This window comes from Argentina silus (assembly GCF_951799395.1).
Source record: "Argentina silus genome assembly, chromosome: 6".
Lineage (NCBI taxonomy): Eukaryota > Metazoa > Chordata > Actinopteri > Argentiniformes > Argentinidae > Argentina > Argentina silus.
The window spans coordinates 16,952,687-16,972,741 of NC_139660.1; the positions used below are offsets into that span (position 1 = coordinate 16,952,687).

The following is a 20,055-nucleotide window of genomic DNA, read 5'->3' on the forward strand; positions in this document are numbered from 1 at the left end:
AACCAACACTGAAACTCTGTGACCTGGCCCAACCCTGATCTTGGCCCCACTGATGGCTGTGGGCTGGGTGCTGATCCGTTCGCTCAGCAGCTCTTCTGACTGTATCTCCTCACACACAGCAGAATGGGTCTCTTGTTTATCTCCTACATGCCTGACATATTTGAGATGGCTGAGACAATGCTACAGGGAGGGAAGCTGAACTAATGCAATATCCAGCTGCAACAGAACAGTTTATTAACTTTGAGCCTCATACAAGACTTCAGCTAACAGTTAGGAAGATGAAAACCTTCTTGATATAGTGTATGTATTAAGTGTCAATAAAATGTGAACACAATCCAAATGAAATAGTCTGTTATGATGTATAATGTTATGATACACACAAGAATAGATGAGTACATCTTAGTGATTCAGTTCAAAAGCTCCAGGCTACCGAGCAATTTAACATTACATCCACCGCATTCATTAATACCACACCTGACACACTGCAATGATAGAATTACAATTTAGTCTCCCTGTAAAGTGCATTATGTGGCATTTGTGTATGAAATGTGCTATAAAAATATATTGATTTGATTTGATTTGATTACACAGCTTTTACATATTGTCTTGAAATATCCGCAGGTGAGACCAGGTACTTTAATAAACTTTGAATTTATTGGTATTCAATTTAACAAAGATAAAGTAACAAAATTGTGAAACTAAAGCATGCCAATACCATTAGTTGTCTTGACGGTAAAATTATTTACAAAAGGTCTGTTCAAGTTTGATGATAGAAACTATACAGTCATCTGTCCACAGGGAAAGGGGGGGGGGGGGGTCGGGTGAGTAGTGGTGGTAGGTATAACTGTGCATGTGAATGTAACTTAAGTGATACAGAACTTTGAGGTCGTGGACAACATCAGTGAAGATAACATTAGGTCATAACATGTCTTCTCCTCATACATCATATTCCATAGTTAGTTTCCCAGTATAACGAAACAAAAAATGAACAGAACAACCAAATACGGGATCCTAATTGTGGAAATCATTGACCATGTCATTTCCCCATGTTTTTGTGCAGGATAAAAAACTTAAAACCATCAGAAAAGCAACACAACCAAAACGTTCTTTGGAATCCATGATTTTGTACGGGCTCTCGTGTTCATACATTTTGGGTGTTCTTTTCAAGAGGCCCTATGCCTTCTTCATCTTGTCTGTGTGGGTGCTGCCATTCTCGTGTTGAGTGGAGCCATTGCTGGTTCCTTTGGTAGTGCCGTTCTCCAGATGCTTGGCACCACCATTGTTGGTCCTGTTGGCCTTGCCACTAAGGCTTAGCTTGGTGTCCTGCTTGGGCAACCGCTTGCCCTTCACATAGGCCTGGTACCAGAAGTTGGAGAAGAGTATGAAGAAGAAGGTGCCATACACCCAGATGAGGTGGATGAAGAGGGGGACCTGGTAGTCACAGCTCTCCATGAAGTAATACTGGGTGACGTGAAGGGACACCAGGACAAACTGAATCTGTTGGGTGGGATTGGGAGGAGAGATGAGGAAAAACAAAACCACAGGGATGCTCTCATTTGAACAGGTTATTCCTATTAGGTAAATTAACATTGTGAATGAGTTTGTCTTATTTTTTTAAAAGCTAATACAGGGAGCCTTTAAAGATGACCAACCCAACAAAATAAAATTCAGGCAAATAAAGATGTATAGTACCAGCTGGATGGCAGTCATGTACTTCTTCCACCAGAGAAACTTCTGGAAGCGTGGTCCAGCAGCAGACAGGCCGTAATAGAAGTACATGATGATGTGGACGACGGAATTCACCATAGCATGGAAAGAGCCCATTCCCCCTAGAGGAAACCAGACAGAAGAACACGTCAGAAAACACAAGTTAACTTAGGTGTGAAGAGGGTCAAAGGTTAAGAGGCTGATGGGGTGCTAAGAGAGCTTTACCGAGTCATTAACTTACCGCAATTCTAAAACAAGAGGTTTGTCCGTTTCAACACTCTCAGAAAAAGGTTTTCCCAAAGGGTTCTTAAGCTGTCGCTGTGGGAGAACCCTTTGAAGAACCCTTTTTGGTTCCATGTAGAACCCTAACCCTTACCCTTTTCTAAGACTGTACAGTAGCTACAGTAGTGGTTATCATAGTGTTATTGTGAACTCACCAGGAGCGTAGCTGACGCCCCACCACCAGGTCCAGGGCATGAAGGAGTGGTGGAAGATGTGGAGGAAAGTGATCTGACCACTCTTCTTCCTCAGCACGAAGAACACCTGGCCCAGGGAGAGAGAGAAAAAGAGAACACATCAAATACAGCCAAATTTTACTTTCTACAGGTGGCGTCATTCCTACATGACCCTCGTCCCTGAACCGACCAATACAGACAGAGTCAAGCTATCTGACATGAGACAATGATACAGCCATGGTTCTCATGACCAGAGAGAGATAGATTGGGGGTGAATAAGATTATAACAATAACATGTTATAACATATGTAACATCACATGAATAACATGTAGTCTTACCGTGTCCATGAGTTCAATTAATTTGGAGAAGAAGAACAACCAGGCCACTCGAACCATCTAGCGAAGGTGAGAAGAACACATACTGATGTGAGAGTGTTGCTTTACCGTCTTCTTAAACGGATACATTGGATAATTTCAGGAATCATTGCAAATGTAGACAGATAACATGTTTTAATTAGATTTTGTATTACTCGTTGTCCTTGGGGGCTATCGGAGTAATCAACAGGATCACATCTCCAGTTGTATGTGGTGGCCCAGCCAGACATCAAGAACTGAGGGACAAGAGAACAAACTTAGTGCAACCTCATTTAACTATAGGCCTAATGACTGTTACATGTATGGACATAGGCAAGGCAAGTAAGAAAATAACCCTTATGAAAATATGAGAGTATCAGTTGGCATACATTTCAGAAAATATTAAGTTCCAGGTGTCCTACTGTACCTAAAAGACAATGTCAAATCATTGCTCTAATTCCACAAAACTCAGTGACCAGGGAGGGCAATGACCCATTTAGACAGAGCTGCCACATACCAATCTGACAACAGACTGCTGCTCAAATACTGTGCGGCCTACACTTCTCAAATTAATCAAATCATAACCCTCATCTTTGGAGCTTTGCATCATAGTGTCTCACCTCATAGACGATTATGATAGACAACGCAACGAGGGAGAAGTTGTAGACAATCATGGCCCCCTTGAGCTCGAAGGGCTTGCGATTAGCCATCAGACGAGGCCCCGCAAACAGCACGAAGACCAGGTAGCTCACCAATATGGCCGACATGGGCGCAGGATTGTGCATCAATGGGTAAACCTTCAATCGCGGGTCTAGGAGATAAAGTTGGACAATCAACCACAGGCCAGCACTCTAGGGCCAAATGAATGTTACAGCTTTCATGGAATACAAAGCAGAGGAACAGTATATAATCATATAATTACAAGAAAGTATGCATGCAAAAACTCACCTGTTCCCTTCATGACGAAGTCGTAGACCTCCATGACTCTAGAGCTTATGTCCTGAAGCATTCTGACTAGCTTCCCCCTCTCGTATTACTACCCAATAACCTGTGGAAGAACAGGCAAATGCATCCGTCAATTGTTATTTTGATGTACTATAGCTACATTAAGGAATGGTATATAAGAGGAAAACACTTACTACTGCACTAACTTTACATACAGTAAGAAGATATCACAGATATTGGGGGCAGAGCTTTATGACAAAAAACATACTGTACAATGAACGATCTAGTCTATTTTTTTTTTGCAACATCACTGATTTCTTTTCACGAAAACCATTAGTGTTATTTTGTCATAAAATACACATTTTGCAGCAGGTATTGTGACTTGGATTTCAATCGTAAGAGAATGAGACTAGAACAGTGTGCTCTGCTGATGGTCCTGGTTTATCTGCAATGGGATGCAATTATGGGTAATGATCTAGTGTGCCGATAAGGGACAGGGCAGCCCGTCACTGACCTAACATATCCCGCCCCCCCCAAATCCCAGCATGCTTTGCCTCCAGTACAAGCTGCTCAGCAGACATGGTCTGACACTGGAGGGGAGGGGCCACAGGGAGCAGTCAGGACATCCCACAGCTCAGATTCAGCTCTCCCCACTTTGGGAAGTACGGGAGCCAGGCCAAGAAACAGACCCATTACAAAACACAAACTCTCCCTCTCTGCTCTCCCCAAATGACCCCGACTGAGAGAGACAGCGAAAAATGTGCAGAAAATATGTACACAGCAGTGGAGGCTGGTGGAGGTAGAAATCGGAGGACGGGCTCATTGTAATGCATGGAATGGAATGAAGAATGGTACTGTATCAAACACACATCTTCCAATTTCTACCTCCACCAGCCTCCACTGGTACACAGGTGCCAAGCACAGATATGATATCTATGTCTAGGTAGTCCACCTACAATCTTGACAAAAGCTCACCATATCAAATCTCAACTCCAGAAACTCATCACAATGTTCCTGGTCAATAAATGGGATGTGTAGTGGGTGCGGTCCCATTACCCTTCACACTATGGAGCAAGAGGGATCCATTGTTGAGAGGGACCTACCCTGCTAGAGTTCTCCCTGCCCTAGGAGTATAGTACAGCCCACCTTATGCCAACACCATTAACAGTAATTATACAGTGTACTACTGGAATGTGTGAGAGTCAAGGCTTTATGACTGGAACAAACGATAAAGCAGAAAGTATAGATAAAATGTCCCTCCCTTACATGCAGATAACACACAACATCTTTATCATGGATCAAACAGCATAGTAACATCTTTTCAACAAATACTGAAAACAGTTTAAAACTGTTAAAACATACATTGAGTTATGTAGGTAACCCTACATAATACAATGACGGTAAAGTAAAATCTATTATTAAAAAAAAAAAAAAAAAACTTTCAATACACTTAACACTACACTGAATGTCTTTTCAGTACAGGGAAAATGTCAAACAATACTTGTTTCCAAGGAGACATGTCAAATCAGGTATGTGAGACAAGTACTTAATTTGCTGATGTACCAAGTGCGCAAGCAGCTTTTGTGTGTATGTATGTCAATCATTATTTTTTCATTCACTTACACTGACTGAAACCATCCCCAATGTCATCCAGATATACTCAAGTGGTGTTAATGACAACCTCTGACCCACATAGATGATACTGTTGAGTCTGTGACAAAAGAGCTTGGTCAGATCAGATAAAGGGAGCTGCAGTAGCATAGAGGTGAAATGCACTGTTCTAAATGGTGTTGCAACAGGTCATACCTTAACTTAACCGAAGTGAATGTACCCATTCATGGGGGTCCAGTGTCAAACTCTTGTTATGCAACATTTAAACCTCAATATAAACAGGTTCTACTGTAGGTATTAAGTTCTTAGGAATTCTCTTGAACTCAGGTGAAGTTAAGTGTAGCCACAAGGCAGGGCAAATGCACACATTGAGAGTGGGATCTCCCAAAAAAGGACATTCCTCTACCAACACAGTTTGCCCATGTTTCCCTGAAGACAGGGACGTGCACAGACTTATGGAAGGGCACCAACCAGGAGGGCACTTTATGAGTGTCAGGGCAAAGGAGCAGGGTTTCCCTGCCTGCAGACCTTCAAAGACACAGATTACAACAAGAGTATCTGTCCGTGTTCCGAGGAGAAACACTTGCACATTTAATAATTAAGAACATTTACAGGACTATTGGAAATCAGTTTGGAGTGAGAAACTATTTTGTTCTAAATGTACAGTTGTGGTCAGAAGTTTACATACACTTGTAAAGAACATGTATGTCATGGCAGTCTTGAGTTTCCAATCATTTCTGCCATGAATTAGAAGCTGCTGGAACACAGGTGTCAGTGTCCACAGTCAAGCGTGTTTTACATCGCCATGGGCTGAGAGGCTGCCGTGCAAGAAGGAAGCTGTTGCTCCAGAAGCGGCACCTTAAGGCTCGACTGAAGTTTTCTGCTGATCACATGGACAAAGAAAAGGCCTTCTGGAGGAAAGTTCTGTGGTCAGATGAAACAAAAATTTAGCTATTTGGCCACAATGACCAGAAATATGTTTGGAGGAGAGAAGGTGAGGCCTTTCACCCCAATAACACCATACCTACCGCCAAGCATGGTGGTGGTAGTATTATGCTCTGGGCCTGTTTTGCTGCCAGTGGAACTGGTGCTTTACAGAAAGTAAATGGAATAATGAAGAAGGATTACCTCCAAATTCTTCAGGAAAACCTAAAATTATCAGCCAGAAGGTTGGGTCTTGGACGTAGTTGGGTGTTCCAACAGGACAATAACCCCAAACACACATCAAACGTGGTAAAGGAATGGCTAAATCAGGCTAGAATTAAGGTCTTAGAATGTCCTTCACAAAGTCCTGACTTAAACCCCATCGAGAACATGTGGAGTGTGCTGAAGAAACAAGTCTGTGTCAGAAAGCCAACGAATTTAGTTGAACTGCACCGATTCTGTCAAGAGGAGTGGTCAAAGATTCAACCAGAAGCTTGCCAGAAGCTTGTGGATGGCTACCAAAAGCATCTAATTGAGGTGAAAATGGCCAAGGGACATTTAACCAAATATTAGCATTGCTGTATGTATATTTTTGACCCAGCAGATTTTGTCACATTTTCAGAAGACCCATAATAAATTCATAAAAGAACTAAACTTCATGAATGTTTTTTGTGACAAAGAAGTATGTGCTCCAATCAATCCATCACAGAAAAATAAGAGTTGTAGAAATGATTGGAAACTCAAGACTGCCATGACATACATGTTCTTTACAAGTGTTTGTAAACTTCTGACCACAACTGTAAGTGTAGCACCAGAGAAGGTGACAGTGCACCCAAGAGAGGATGTGTGTTTCAAGGAACAAAAATAGCGAACAGCTTCAAGCTCTGGTCAATTTTAGACCCATGGACCAAACAAAGAAACTTGTTCAGTATACTAATGTGATTCGCTGATTTTGAAATAAAATATTTAAGATATTTTACAGTATGTCGATATTACCTCAAGGTCACTTTCAGCTCAGAAGTGCCTACTAGGCTAAAGCCTGACAATGAGTGTGGGGGACAAAACATAGAAATGCTTTTACTGACTGTAATTCACAGCTAGAGATCTTGATGGTGCACAGAGGAGCAGTTTGTATTGAGAACATCCTACTGAAAAATTCTCAACTGATTACACATTTGTGTGTGTGTGTGTGTGTGTGTGTGTGTGTGTGTGTGTGTGTACATGTGCATGTCAGGGGGCTAATCTTGTGACTAAGGGGAGCATTACAGTACCATGAAAAGGAGAACACAGCACATTATTTTTATCCACACCCAAGGCTCCAAGAGAAGGGCAAGACTAGTGAGGAGGAAAAGTAACCTTGGGATAAGAGAATACAATAGCCATAGTGAAGACATAGATGTTTGTTTCAGATTATCCCTTGTCTGGCACAAAGTGTACAGGCAAAACAACTTCAGATAGTCACTTATCAGAAATTATCAGTCATAGCATAAATCCCTCCCTTAGTAAAACCAAATCATCCAACATGATCTAGTAGTTAATCTCGATTGAGTGGTACAGCAGCTGGTGTGCAAAGACAAGTGTAGACTTTGATAGCATTAGCTTGATTCAATATAAAGAATGCAGTTGGATTTATTCCCAAATAAAATAGGAAATAAATAGGATAAAAAACAATACTAAAATAGTAAATTACTATAAAACTCCCTAAATAAAAGCATGGTTAAAACGGTATGTCTTAAGATGTTTCTTAAACATGTCCACAGTTTCAGGTTCTCTGGCAGGCTGTTCCAGAGTCTGGGGGCATAAAAACTGAAAGCTGACTCCTCATGCCTCTTGGGTGGTGTCCTCATGCCTCTTGGTCCTAGGCTTTGAAATAGTTAAGAGGCCAGTGCCAGAGGACCTGAGTGATCTACTGGGTATCTACCTTAAAATCATGTCTGACATGAAGTTGGGTGCATGACCATAGAGTGATTTATAAACTAATAAAACAATCTTAAAATCAATTCTAAAACTAACAGGTAACCAGCGCAGAGACTTTAAAACTGGTGTGATGTGTGCTCTCTGTCTGGTCTTGGTCAGAACTGGGTGTCATCTGTGTAACTGTGGTAATTAATATTGTGCTTCCTGATGAGACTGCCATGGGGTAACAAGTACCGACTGGGCTAAAATACAACTTTGAGGGACCCCACAGGTGATCTCTATTTTTGTCTGAGGTGTGGTCATCAAGGGCAACAAGATACTCAACCCACTTCTCAAGTCTATCAATAAGGATATCATGGTCCACAGTATCAAAAGCTACACTCAGGTCCACTCAGGTCCAAGGACAGAGAGCTTTCTGGCATCAGTGTTAATTAATTAACAACCAACAACCTTGACTAATGCCATCTCAGTGCTATGAGATGCATGGACGCCAGATTGGAATTAGTCAAAGGTACAGTTGAAAATCATTTAACGGTTTTAACAAAACATTTTCAAGAATTTTGCTTAAAAAGGGAAGGGTTAGGGTTAGGGTTAGATTGGCCTTAAATTGCTAAAGACTGAAGAATCTAAAGTTACTTTTCTTCAAGAGGGGTTTCACCATGGCGGTTTTAAGTGCAGATGGGAAATTACCTGTAAGCTGGGAATCATTTACAATAGCTAGAACGTCTTCAGACACACAGTTAAAAACAGTCTTGAAAAACATGGTGGGAATAGGATTGAGAGGGCATGTAGAAGACTTAAGTTGTGACACCACTTCTGAGCATTTCTGCATCAACCACTGCTAAAGAGTTCATAGTGCTTCCATGTGGTGGAAGAGGGTGCTGTAACATGTCATCAAACAAATCATCAGGTCTTGCCTGAGTGATACTAAACCTCATAGTGGTTAGGTTAAGTGCTGCACTGCCTTGATTCTATGAAAAAAAAAGAGTAATGGAGCAACTCACTGTAAATATACAGATATATAATTTGCCCTTTAAAGGGAGGGTTGAGCCTATTTTCATGTTAGCCCTTGAAAGAGATTGTTTAAATTACATGCCATGAACTTGTCAGAGAAACTTCAAACAAAGTTTAGTAGCGAGTTATACTTTAAAGTATTTATTGACGTGCTTACTATTAGACATACAATCACTTTACAGTTCCTCTGACCAGTGAAATGTAATTTAAATGATGCTAACTTAAGGTCTGTTGAAATGGAGCTGCTAACTGTTAGCCTGTGCTGTGGTAGCAAAGTCGAGAATGGAGAACAGGAGAAGCTTTCACTACTGGCCTATGAGGACAACTAAATAAGATGATATTTCACCTAAACATGAAAATAAGCTGCACCATCCCATTATTGTTATTCCTACAATGAAACACAACTCTACAGACAGTTAGCAGCAATAAACCAGGCAGGCGGAGACTATCAGATCGCCTCATCACTCTCTGGTCCAAAACAAAAAAAGGAGGCGGCTTGTCCTTGGAGCTAGAGGCTCATGTGATCCTTAGGCATCTATCCAGCTATCTCTATTCAACCTTGGCCAGATACTATTATCATTGACTACACTCCTGATGTAAAAACATATATATATTTAACTAAGATCAAACATGTATCACTTATCTTGTGTAGACTGAAATCAGACTATATACCATGACCACAGTAGCTCTTTTAAGACTCACAGGAAAGCATAGCACAGCACAGTGGAAAGGGTGGAGAATCCTGTCAATGAATCATGGAAAAAGGGAGCCCTTGCTCACGAGGTGGAAGTTAATGATGAATGAAAAAAAAAATCCTCAGGGAGAGAGCAGCCAAGAAGCCCATAAGACAAACACACAATACCGCATCTTTTTAACATGAGCCTCAGCAGGGTGCTCTACCACACACACACACACACACACACACACACACACACACACACACACACACACACACACACACACACACACACACACACACACACACCAGCCGTTTACATAGAGAACAAAATCCCTCCCAGAGAAGATCCAAAACTTGGGACACAAACCCGAGCAGGGAAACCACTGGCTCAACAAGTGGGCCAAAATTAAACACGAGAGAGACACACTTACCCCGTCCTCCCTGTCTTTTTTCCCCTCTCTCGTCAGAGCAGGTCAATGGATGCCAGTGTGGATGTCAACTCCCGTTCACAACAGGGCAGAGCTAGCTGTTTCCTGCTGGACAAGAGAGCCTGAGCAGCAGCAGAGACACAGAGAGGGAGAGAGGGAGAAAGAGGGAGAGAGGGAGTGAGTGAGAGAGCAAACTGACAAAGTGTGACTGGTACTGCTGCCCTCCCAGTCTCCACCCTCCCTGACTCACACGGGGTGGATGAATAACTAGCTCAGAGAGAGAGAGATAGCAAGGCCGAGTGTGCAGAGAGAGAGAGAGAGTATGTGTGTCAGGGTGAGTGTCAGAAAGAGGGAACTGGGATCCTATTTCAACCTACAGTGTGTAAAGCCTAAATAAAAAGTTAGGTGACTGGCCGGTTTGTTACCCCCCCCCCCCCCCCCCCCCCCCCCGGTCACACAGGAGGGAGTCGTCCTTCCACCAACCTACCCCACAACCCCCCTTCCCTCATCCCACCCCCCAACATCCCCCCTCACTGTGGTAAACATACCAAACTATGGCATCTTCCTGCTGGTTTCTCTCGGGGGATGGGCCAATAAGATTATTCACAGCAGCGGGCGAGAAATCAGTGGCGACTCTGTTATCATGAAGGGGGCCATTGTTACACTACTACCCGCTCTATACACAGCCAACACCCATAAAGCGAAACGAACATCCATTTCACCCTCCAACTGGACATCAATGTCATTACCAAAGTAGATACTAATTACACAGCAAAAATAATCATGATACCTCAAAAGCACACATTTCAAAATGAAATAGGTGTTGCTTTTCAAACGACATGGTGTCCTTCCTCTAGGAACCGAAATATTTTTAAGAGGAAGAGGCTAGTTGGTGCAATAAAACATATCATTATGGTGTTTACTCAAAGCCTGTTGTTAAACTTAATAACATAGACAGCCACTATTGCTACAACATGAATTCAGTGACTCATGGCTAATGCAGTGTGTTGTGTAAGTGCTCCCTCTTCCTCATACGAAATCACTTACTCTAATCACACAACCACACCCATTTCTTATAGAAGGAACAGACATGAAGATAATCCTAAAGGCAACATGGTTATGATGCTCACTCCCTCTCCCTCAAAAGCAAACATGCACGCTTACAGTCTTACACGTGGGCCAAACTAAAGCTCTCTCACATTCTTTACTTCTCCTCACTGTTAGAAAGGCAGAACCTTGGATGTAAACCATTTGTTAAAGGCACAAACACTGAAGTTTAAGTCCTGCCCCTGTTTAGTTTTTTTTTTTTTTTTGGGGGGGGGGGGGGGGGGGGGGGGGGTTATGAGTTTCAAAAAGAGCTGCTGCACAAAATGTATCTTGGAGAATGAGAGGATGTTCAAGTCCCATACCGTAGATTTATAATCCCAGCAATCTGTCTGTTCATGTCGCAAATGCAAGTAGGGTCCTGACTGCATGCAGAGCCAATGACTGTCCTTGCATACCACAATGCTGCATCACTACTAGCGGTTCCTGATGACTGCAGCAATGCCCTGCCGACCTGGAGTGTGTGAGCCAAGGAAAGTGTGTGTACAGTACGTCTACTGGTTACACAACATTTCTGGAATTTCTACCCACATGTCACACCGAGATGTGAGGACTCCTGCTCTGTTTCTATAACAGACACCTCAAAGGCCTTCCCCACTCTCCCAGTCCACTGAATAGAGGGAGCAGAGGAATATGAAAGATAGTACTGTACCAAAAGGCAACATAATAAAATTATAACAATAATAAATAATATTCAGAAATTGGATATAGGCCTACAGCACCTGCTGACCTCATGTTGAGGGCATAGCACACCAAAGGCCTGGGTGTATTGTGTACTACAAAACGTGATGGCCAAGTGACACCATGATATAGGTAATATGAATGTAAAGTAGATCCCTAAGACAATCCTCTTTTAGGAGCTGAAGAACCCTCTGTCATACCTCTGACCTGAAGATAAACATTATAGATTCATTATAGAAACATTCACCTTGAAATACTAAGCAAGTCACTTATTAACTTCAAATAAGTCAATTTCCATGTATCATTCACTACTTCAAACAGCCCAAAACTATTAGAAAATGGACATCATCATGACACAGCTTACTCAACATGGCATAGCACATAACATAAAAGAATATTAGTCGCAAGGGGCAAATATAATTATCCACATTCAAATCAAGCCTGCAAGATGACAAACTTCCTCAACATAGAGAAGTGAAAGCCTATGTCAGTACTAGAAAGTCTGAGTCTGGTGATAGCTCGTCAGAGATGGTGTATGGCATCTGGTGATAGCTCTGTCACAATCCCGGAGATAACTTCTCCTTTCCACAAATCAAACTTCTCATTTCCACAACTCAAACTACTCCTAACAGAAATGTGCCTTGATATAACAACCAAGATAGAATTCTACTATTATATTATAAGTTAATCTTTATCTTAATCTAGTATCAGAAGTGGTTTCACCATGGGATATCAGCTGTCTGCTTCAGAAGCTATTTGAAAAACATCACATGTTCATTGGACAGAAGTGCAACTGTTCAAATCAATCAATCAATAATATTAATAAAATCTTCAAAACCTCTATTATTTTGCCAGAAATCCCAATTAACATGACATAGGCAAGAATAATCCAGTACATTTTATGCCATTGGTTTCTCTTCAAGGGCGGACGGGGAGAACATACTGTACATTTATATATATTTACCATAGCATGTTGCCCTGGCTTTTTCAAAAGAATCCTTTTTAAACATTAGACATATACAGTACTTAAGTAATAAAGTCAATTAACTGAACAATTAAGAGGTAACTCATTCAGAAGCAGCCTTGTAATGTAGCTGGACTAGCTTAAAGATGGCCGACATGTTTATGCCACCTTCACAACAGCGTGTTAGGGAGGTGAACGAGGAGTTACCAGGTGACAGCCCTCTACCTGCAGGAACAGACCAGCCAGGGCAGACTTCTCACTGCACACTCAACACTGGCCTCATTCTCTCACAAACCCCCTCCCCTCAGCTGGCTGAGGATTCAGGTTTCTGGAACTTTCCACTGAAACACACTGCACTCTAAGCAGAAGCCTGCATGCATGTGAATGTGTTCTAATGCACATGAAAACTCTTGGCTGTGAGACAACAGCCAAGAGTGGGGATCAGGATGCAGGTGGGGATGGGCTTCCTGCTGGTGCCCACAACTGAGAGTGGAGTGAAGTGGAAGTAAAAGTTTATCATGGATTTGAGAACAGTACAGTACAGTACAGTAATTAGGATTTAGTCATTAAAACGTGACACTCCAAAAGAGACAGGGAATGTTACAAAAAAAAAGGTGCTGCATTGTGCCAAGTAAGGCAAAGTGCACATTGCCGCCTCACTGAAGGACATCAATCATGCTTTACAGCTCTTATAACAATAACCATTAGATTAGTCAAAGTGGGAGTTCAACGTTTCCTTTTTTGCATGCCTGTGTTCTGCCAGGCAAACAAATTCAGTCAACACCTTTGACCAACAGCAACTCAAAAATAGAATGTGTTTGAATTGCAAAAATTACCAGTTGTTGTTCTAAGAGATGTCAGATCAGGAGTAATTCTTCAGCCAGTTCACAGTCATTCTTCAGTTGTACTGTACTCATATTTTACCCAAATATGGGAGCCATAAAATAGGTGGTTGGGGAACCATAGCTAGAAGTAGGCTGGGTCTTCCTGTAATAAAGTCCAAATCAAATTAAATGGGCAAAGGGCCACAATCTGGAGGCAGTGTTGACATATCAGACATGTGCAGAGCAGGTTTGGCAGAAAGGTCGGGATTATGCAAGACTTTACACTGAATGATATGACACCATCCATGTCTGTCAGGAATGACTTTCACTTACTCAGTGGTACAAGGCTGCATAAAACCTTCAAGGTGGAAGTCTGACCCATCACAGGATGTGTTGACATGGGAATGCAGACAGGAAAATACTAGAAATATTTCAAATGTCAATCGTCTTCATTCACAAAAATAAATATAATGACATAATTCACACAGTAGGATAGTTATGCCTCCATAATAACAGCTATATTCATGTGTTAAGCTGCTTTTATTCTAGTGGCTCCATCTCGTTCTCGATTTGGTTGGGAGAATGAAGAAATTGAATTGGAACTATCATGTGGCTCTTATTAAGGATACAAGCAGAGCAACCATCAGTTTAATCTAATATGAACATCAAGCACATGGCAAAATCATATGGGGGGAATCGAATCAAGCCATTGTCCTCTCAGTATTCCTGGCTGACTCTGTAAAATGCTGTAACATTGCTTAGTATAGCTGATTAAATATGACCCAAAGCTTTTCCAAATCCTGCTTCATGCTTTTCAACCACTACGTTATTTTCCCATCAAAAGTCAGGAACTGCTCACAGCCAACCCTCAACAGCCGTTGACACTTGACACTGATTCAGTGATAACATGCACAGCAGTAAGTGTGTACAGTCCTACCGCTCCATTAAGATCCTAATGTTTGCATTGCCATCAGGAGAACTGACCCAGTCACCTTGAGGCAGTTTACACACTCAGAAATGAGATGTGGTGGTGGGGGTAGATCTTAAGCTGCTGCTTCAAACAATCCAAACGTCAGCAAGTCCATTGTGATGTGAGAGAGAAGCCTGACATAAATATAGAACAATAGATAGACTGACATCTTAGACACCTAATGCTCTGGAATGGAGCAATTTGGCAGCCATCTTACTGGGGTTCAGTTCCAAACCAGCTATAATAGGAACATATGGCAGAAGTGGCATGCATAGTGTTTATAACTGTTTTATTTTCTAAGATACCGGTAACAATTTTAATGCACTGCGATGCATGTTTAAACAGAAAAATAGAATATAAATTCCCCATTTTAAGTCAGTTATTATCAACTGATAATAACTCCTATACTAACTCACACCGGAAACGTTCAAATCCCAAAAGTCTGAAGCCATGCCCCTCTACTGGGGTACAGAAGTCATGTTTCCCCATTGACCATCACTACAACTACTGTAGCTTGTTGTTGTTATTTTTATGTTTCAATTAACTTTAAGGGTTAGGGGTGTCATTATTAAACTAGTTAGCAGTCATCACCATCACCTGCATTATAGTTAAAAGACAACTGTACCCCACTGGAAAACGCACTAGAAATCCTTATGGGAAACCGCACTTCCGTACAACAGTGGAGAGGTGTGGCCTCACTCCGTGATTGTCTATCTCTATGATGCCTGGCACACCACAATCTACAATCTAGGCCTACATTAAATACAAATTACTATTACAATGGAACAAATGCATTGATATATTGAAGATAATACACAGAATAAATAACATCGATAAGATTAGCAGGCGTCTGTGTGACAATATACTTTGAGAGGGTAACAAACAAAGAAAAGAAAAAAATGAAAGAAAGTGAGACCAGGCATCATGAGACCTCATGTGGTCACAGCTTTGGTCACAGCTACTTACCTGGTGGAGCAAGGTGTCTGGACCCGACTTTATACACTTTCTCCTCTTTATCGGCCTGAAACCGGAATCAGAGAATACATTTTAGACGAAAGTGATACTGATAGTGCAGACAAGGAGGAAACCGCACTGCAAACCAGTCTTGGCGGTCTTTCAGTGAAGTTAAAATCCGTTATCCGCATGCACATACCAAACTGTTTAAGTAGACTTTAATGTCGATACAAATCACCATTACAAGTCAAATTCTATTTTTTAAATTTTGATCTCACAACGAAGCGTTCTATTGACGCATGGAGTGCGTGCGGAACTATGGCGCGCGGTGTCCAAAGCGCGTAAAATGTGTGAAAGTGGAATGAAATTCAATAGTCTCTACGCCAGGGCATTGTTCTGAAACAAGTTCTGCTAACACTATGACCGTAGAGGAGTGATCACGTTTCAAAAATGAATACAGATTTATAAAACAGGGAGACCATGGAGACAGGCCAACGCCCAGCTAATCATATTCGAGCATGCACAGTCTACAAAAATACAGTTGGAAATAGTGTTAACCATCAGCCATCAGAAAATAACGGGAAATAACGTTATTAAAATGTGATTGAGAAAGAATAGATGGGGACGATGCACTTCTTGTGAGGTGCTATTCGCCGGGGTGGTGCAGTTTCAAATCTCAATAAATTACCTGTAAATATTCACGCAGTTACATAAAATACTTATTTTCCCCGGTTGAAAACACGTCCACAAGTCTACATCTGTCGAGGTTGGTTAAGTCGAATGACTTCACTTCTCCCTCAACCATGAAATGTACGAAAGTGTGCCAATCAACAATGGAAATAGATCACCACATTCAAAAAGGCTACAGACTATGCACCAAGTTTAGTTAGTCTACTCTGGAAATAAGTTGTAGGGCTAAAGCTAAGGCTCGGAAAGATAAACTGCACAAAAAAGAAAGTAAGCCGTCAAATAAATGATTACCCAACTGTAGCAAAGTGGTAGAAACCGTTAAAAGTTCGAAGACGGAACGTATTTGAAGGCACTTCCTGAAGATGCCCTTTGATGGAGCAGGAAAGGTGGGCGGTGAAAGGAAAAGGTGGAGTCATCGTCTTTTATCGGCCCTTTCTCAGAAGCTTAGAAACACGACTGACTCCTCGTGTAGTCGTTTCCGTCCACCAGTCACTTCATCTTAAAAAGCATTATAAAGCATGTAAAATGTGAATATCTAAGAGGAGGAACCTAGATCTTCTGCTCCAATGCATTTTAAGTAAGCGAGTGGAGGATGGAGGAGAGGATGCGAGGAATCGAGTTTTGAACAATTGAGGCTGGTAATATGCCCCAGATGAGCAAAGTATCCTGTAGGCTGTGTAGATCAGTGGGAACATCCTAATAGAATGTCTTTTGATTCCAGGCTCTGGGGAAACAAAAGGTGAAAACCTTCAATGGTCTGAATACTTTTTCAAGGCACTCTGTCTAAGTGCCAAAATATGTAAAAATGTTATTTCAGTGCTTGATAATTGTTTTAACATACCAAGTACATGATTAATTGACATCAATTTGTCCAAGTAATATTATCAATAGCCATAGTCAAAACCCTTTCCCTTTTCTCTGCCACCCTTTGCCCTGCCACAAAGTCCCCTCCTGGATGACACCTGTTTCTGTCATAAATCATCCACCTGTTGAGCTGCACTGGTTGGTTGGCAAGCAAGAGCATCACAGGAAGTTTTACCCCAGGGATTATCCACACCCCCTCACCCCATGGTCCCGGGCAGATGCTCAAAGGGCAGTAGGCTGCTGGCATAGTCTTGCTGCAGCAATCGTGTTACATGCACTGTTGGCAGGTCCCACTCCTTACATTTTGATATAGGCCTGAAGAAACTTTACAGTGAGTAAAGTTCCTATAGTACAGTAGTTCAATCAGACATATGGGGGATTTATTATTCCCTCTTGATTGGTGTTGTTGTTGTGACTGTATTTAACCAGTTAGAGGTACATATACTTTTATCACACCTGGCTGAATTGTTATTGGCTGACAAGATGCTAATAAAAACATATAATATGCTGATTATTTTGTGTTTTCTCTCCTTAATATGGCATATACAACACTTTTAATTACTATTTTCAATTAAAACATCTTTAATTAGGTCTAAATATGACCAAACCAAAATTGCGATTAATTAATCACAGCAAATCATGCAATCATTTTTGTAATCGTTTGACAGCCCTATGACAGGCTTCAACTGGATGGAATGCCTACTATGGGCGGAAGCGCGTATGTAACGGTGTTTACAGGTTGTAGTTAAATCCCTGCATTAATGGGAACAATGCCATCCTGTGGTTAAGTAGTGTAGTTATTTTTGTTTCACTCAGCGAACAATAAAGCTGGGGAATTCATTTGTGTACCATCTTGCGGCTTTCGTAACTCTCAAGCAGTTGGACAGATTTTATCCCCATTACATACATCGTGCAACAGGTATTGAAAGGCACTGATGTTGCTCAAAGCTGATGCTGCCAAACACGCTAATCGACTTCAGAAGACACATTAATAATGCTGAAATCTTAATACATGTACAAGAGGGAGGGGGAGTAATACATTCAATATTGTAAAGCCTCTGCACGGGCCTGGCGTGACATTTGGATTCGTTTCAAAGTTGAAGATCAAGGTAAAACAGAAATATACAGCAAATTTATAAGAATGCCACATTCCACAATTAAGGAAATGTTGATACATACATGATAAAGTCTGTATGCTCTGTAAAGACCTTCTACATGCCATTTCCTGGTCTCCTCTCCCTCCTGACCAATTAAGATAAAAGGACTTGATAGATCTTCGACATAGTAGGCCTACTTTCACATGCCTCATAATTGTATATCAGTGATTAGACAGGGTAAGGCGTCAAGTATGGGCATCAAAGAAAGGAGACTAATCCTGTCTTCTATATCAGGAAGAGACTGACAATGAACCAGGTAAGAGAGGCGTGCAATAGGGAAATTTACAATTTGATTACAACATGATTGAGCTACAGATCCCGATTTCTCTGTATGAATGGTGTGATATGTTGAAATGTGTTGCTTACTGAATGCATTGTACTAAACAGTAGGCTCCAAATAGTATGCAGTATGGTTAGTATGCAGTATATACTTTAAGTAATCAGTAGGCAGTAAGAACTTTTGCCCCCAGAGAAGATACTTCCAGAGCCTTCACCCATCCTCTGTTCCATCCTCTGATAAGAACAGGAAGAAGAGTAACCTGCTTCAGCTGAGCTCCACAGCCCGGCACAGTATCAGGAAAGAGAAGAGTCCAGTCAACAGCGCCCCCTGGAGGCCCTGGTAGAGTCGTACAGGCCAGAGCTCCACTCTCAGCACACAGAATTGACAATGTTGGTCTACAAATATGGACTGTAATGAGTATGGGGAAGAATTCTTCCTCCACCTCTTCTTCTGCAGGAGGTTTTGAAGTTGCAGGAGTTTTCAAAGTTTTATTTGATCAATCTTTTGAACGGTTATATTGTATTGACCACCTATAACCTTTTTATTATAGGCTACCCACATTGGGTCAGATAGCAAGAATTGTTTAAATTCCAGAAAATACTCAACAATGTCCTACTATGAAGGAAATGTTGAGGTTGATTTGCTTCATTTATGACCTCACAGGAATAAGGCACTTGAATGGCCAGGATGACATCCACTGGATCACTACTGGGGTACTGGCTTGATCCTTGCAATTTCATAAGATCCCCCACGTTATTGCAGTTGTGACATTCAGTGTTTATATTTCTAATAAACACGCCTTGACCAACATAAATGTTCAATATTTCTTTTTTGTGTGTACAGTATGCACGAAAGCAGGAAAATGTTCTGAAATGGAAAATGAAAGTTCCTATTGAATTCCAGTCGTACTTACTTGTTTTCACATTTCGATTGGTTTCCTGTCTACTGAACACAACCATACTCTTTGTACTCTATAAACATCTAATATTCACTACAGTCAGTCAAATATGCCATGTAATTTACATTGAATTACATTTAGATCTGTCATTCTAGCCCGTCAACCAGTGACAAAGGAAGCAGGGATGTCCCTTCTCTAAGTTCCCTAAGGTGATGATCCCTCTATATCACAGCTCAAGCATCATGAATATGAGACAGGGGAAGCTGGTGGAGGTAGAAATCGGAGGATGCATGATACCATTCCTGATTCCGTTCCATGCATTACAATGAGCTGGTCTTCTGATTTCTCTCTCCACCAGCATCCACTCTGCACTCACTCCACCAGTGCCTCACTTTATCTCATCCTGCAGCCCTGCAGCCTACTGCTTTATCAGCCCAGTGCAGGGTGTTAGCCCCATAAAGGACAGAGTCAGCTGAATGGAGCCAGTGTTTGACCAGGTAGCTGTAGACAACAGAGAACAGACGTTGACTTGATCTGAACGGTATCCACAGCATAGTTACACAATTAGTGAAGAAACAAGCAGTCCCTTATGACTGGGTGATGGAACCAGTGAACAAGGCTATTTTAAACCAAAC

The 20,055-nt window shown here is 41.6% G+C and overlaps 1 protein-coding gene across 4 annotated transcripts; it reads right to left on the reverse strand.

Moving 5' to 3' along the window:
* Positions 1 to 197: 197 nt before the first annotated feature.
* Positions 198 to 16,586, reverse strand: elovl1b (ELOVL fatty acid elongase 1b). Of its 4 annotated transcripts, none has more exons than XM_083671713.1 (10): positions 16,518 to 16,586; positions 15,544 to 15,598; positions 10,038 to 10,156; positions 3,465 to 3,564; positions 3,137 to 3,327; positions 2,693 to 2,773; positions 2,502 to 2,558; positions 2,145 to 2,250; positions 1,693 to 1,829; positions 198 to 1,497 (listed from the first exon to the last, which is right to left on the reverse strand). In XM_083671713.1, exons 4-10 carry the CDS (start codon positions 3,523 to 3,525, stop codon positions 1,174 to 1,176), a joined length of 957 nt encoding a protein of 318 aa, XP_083527839.1. In that variant the 5' UTR covers positions 3,526 to 3,564; positions 10,038 to 10,156; positions 15,544 to 15,598; positions 16,518 to 16,586; the 3' UTR covers positions 198 to 1,173. The 4 variants fall into 4 exon arrangements, with proteins under 4 accessions (XP_083527839.1, XP_083527840.1, XP_083527838.1 ...); XM_083671714.1 differs by having other exon boundaries at positions 16,513 to 16,586; XM_083671712.1 differs by lacking the exon at positions 16,518 to 16,586 and adding an exon at positions 16,220 to 16,498.
* Between the last annotated feature and the right edge of the window lie 3,469 nt (positions 16,587 to 20,055).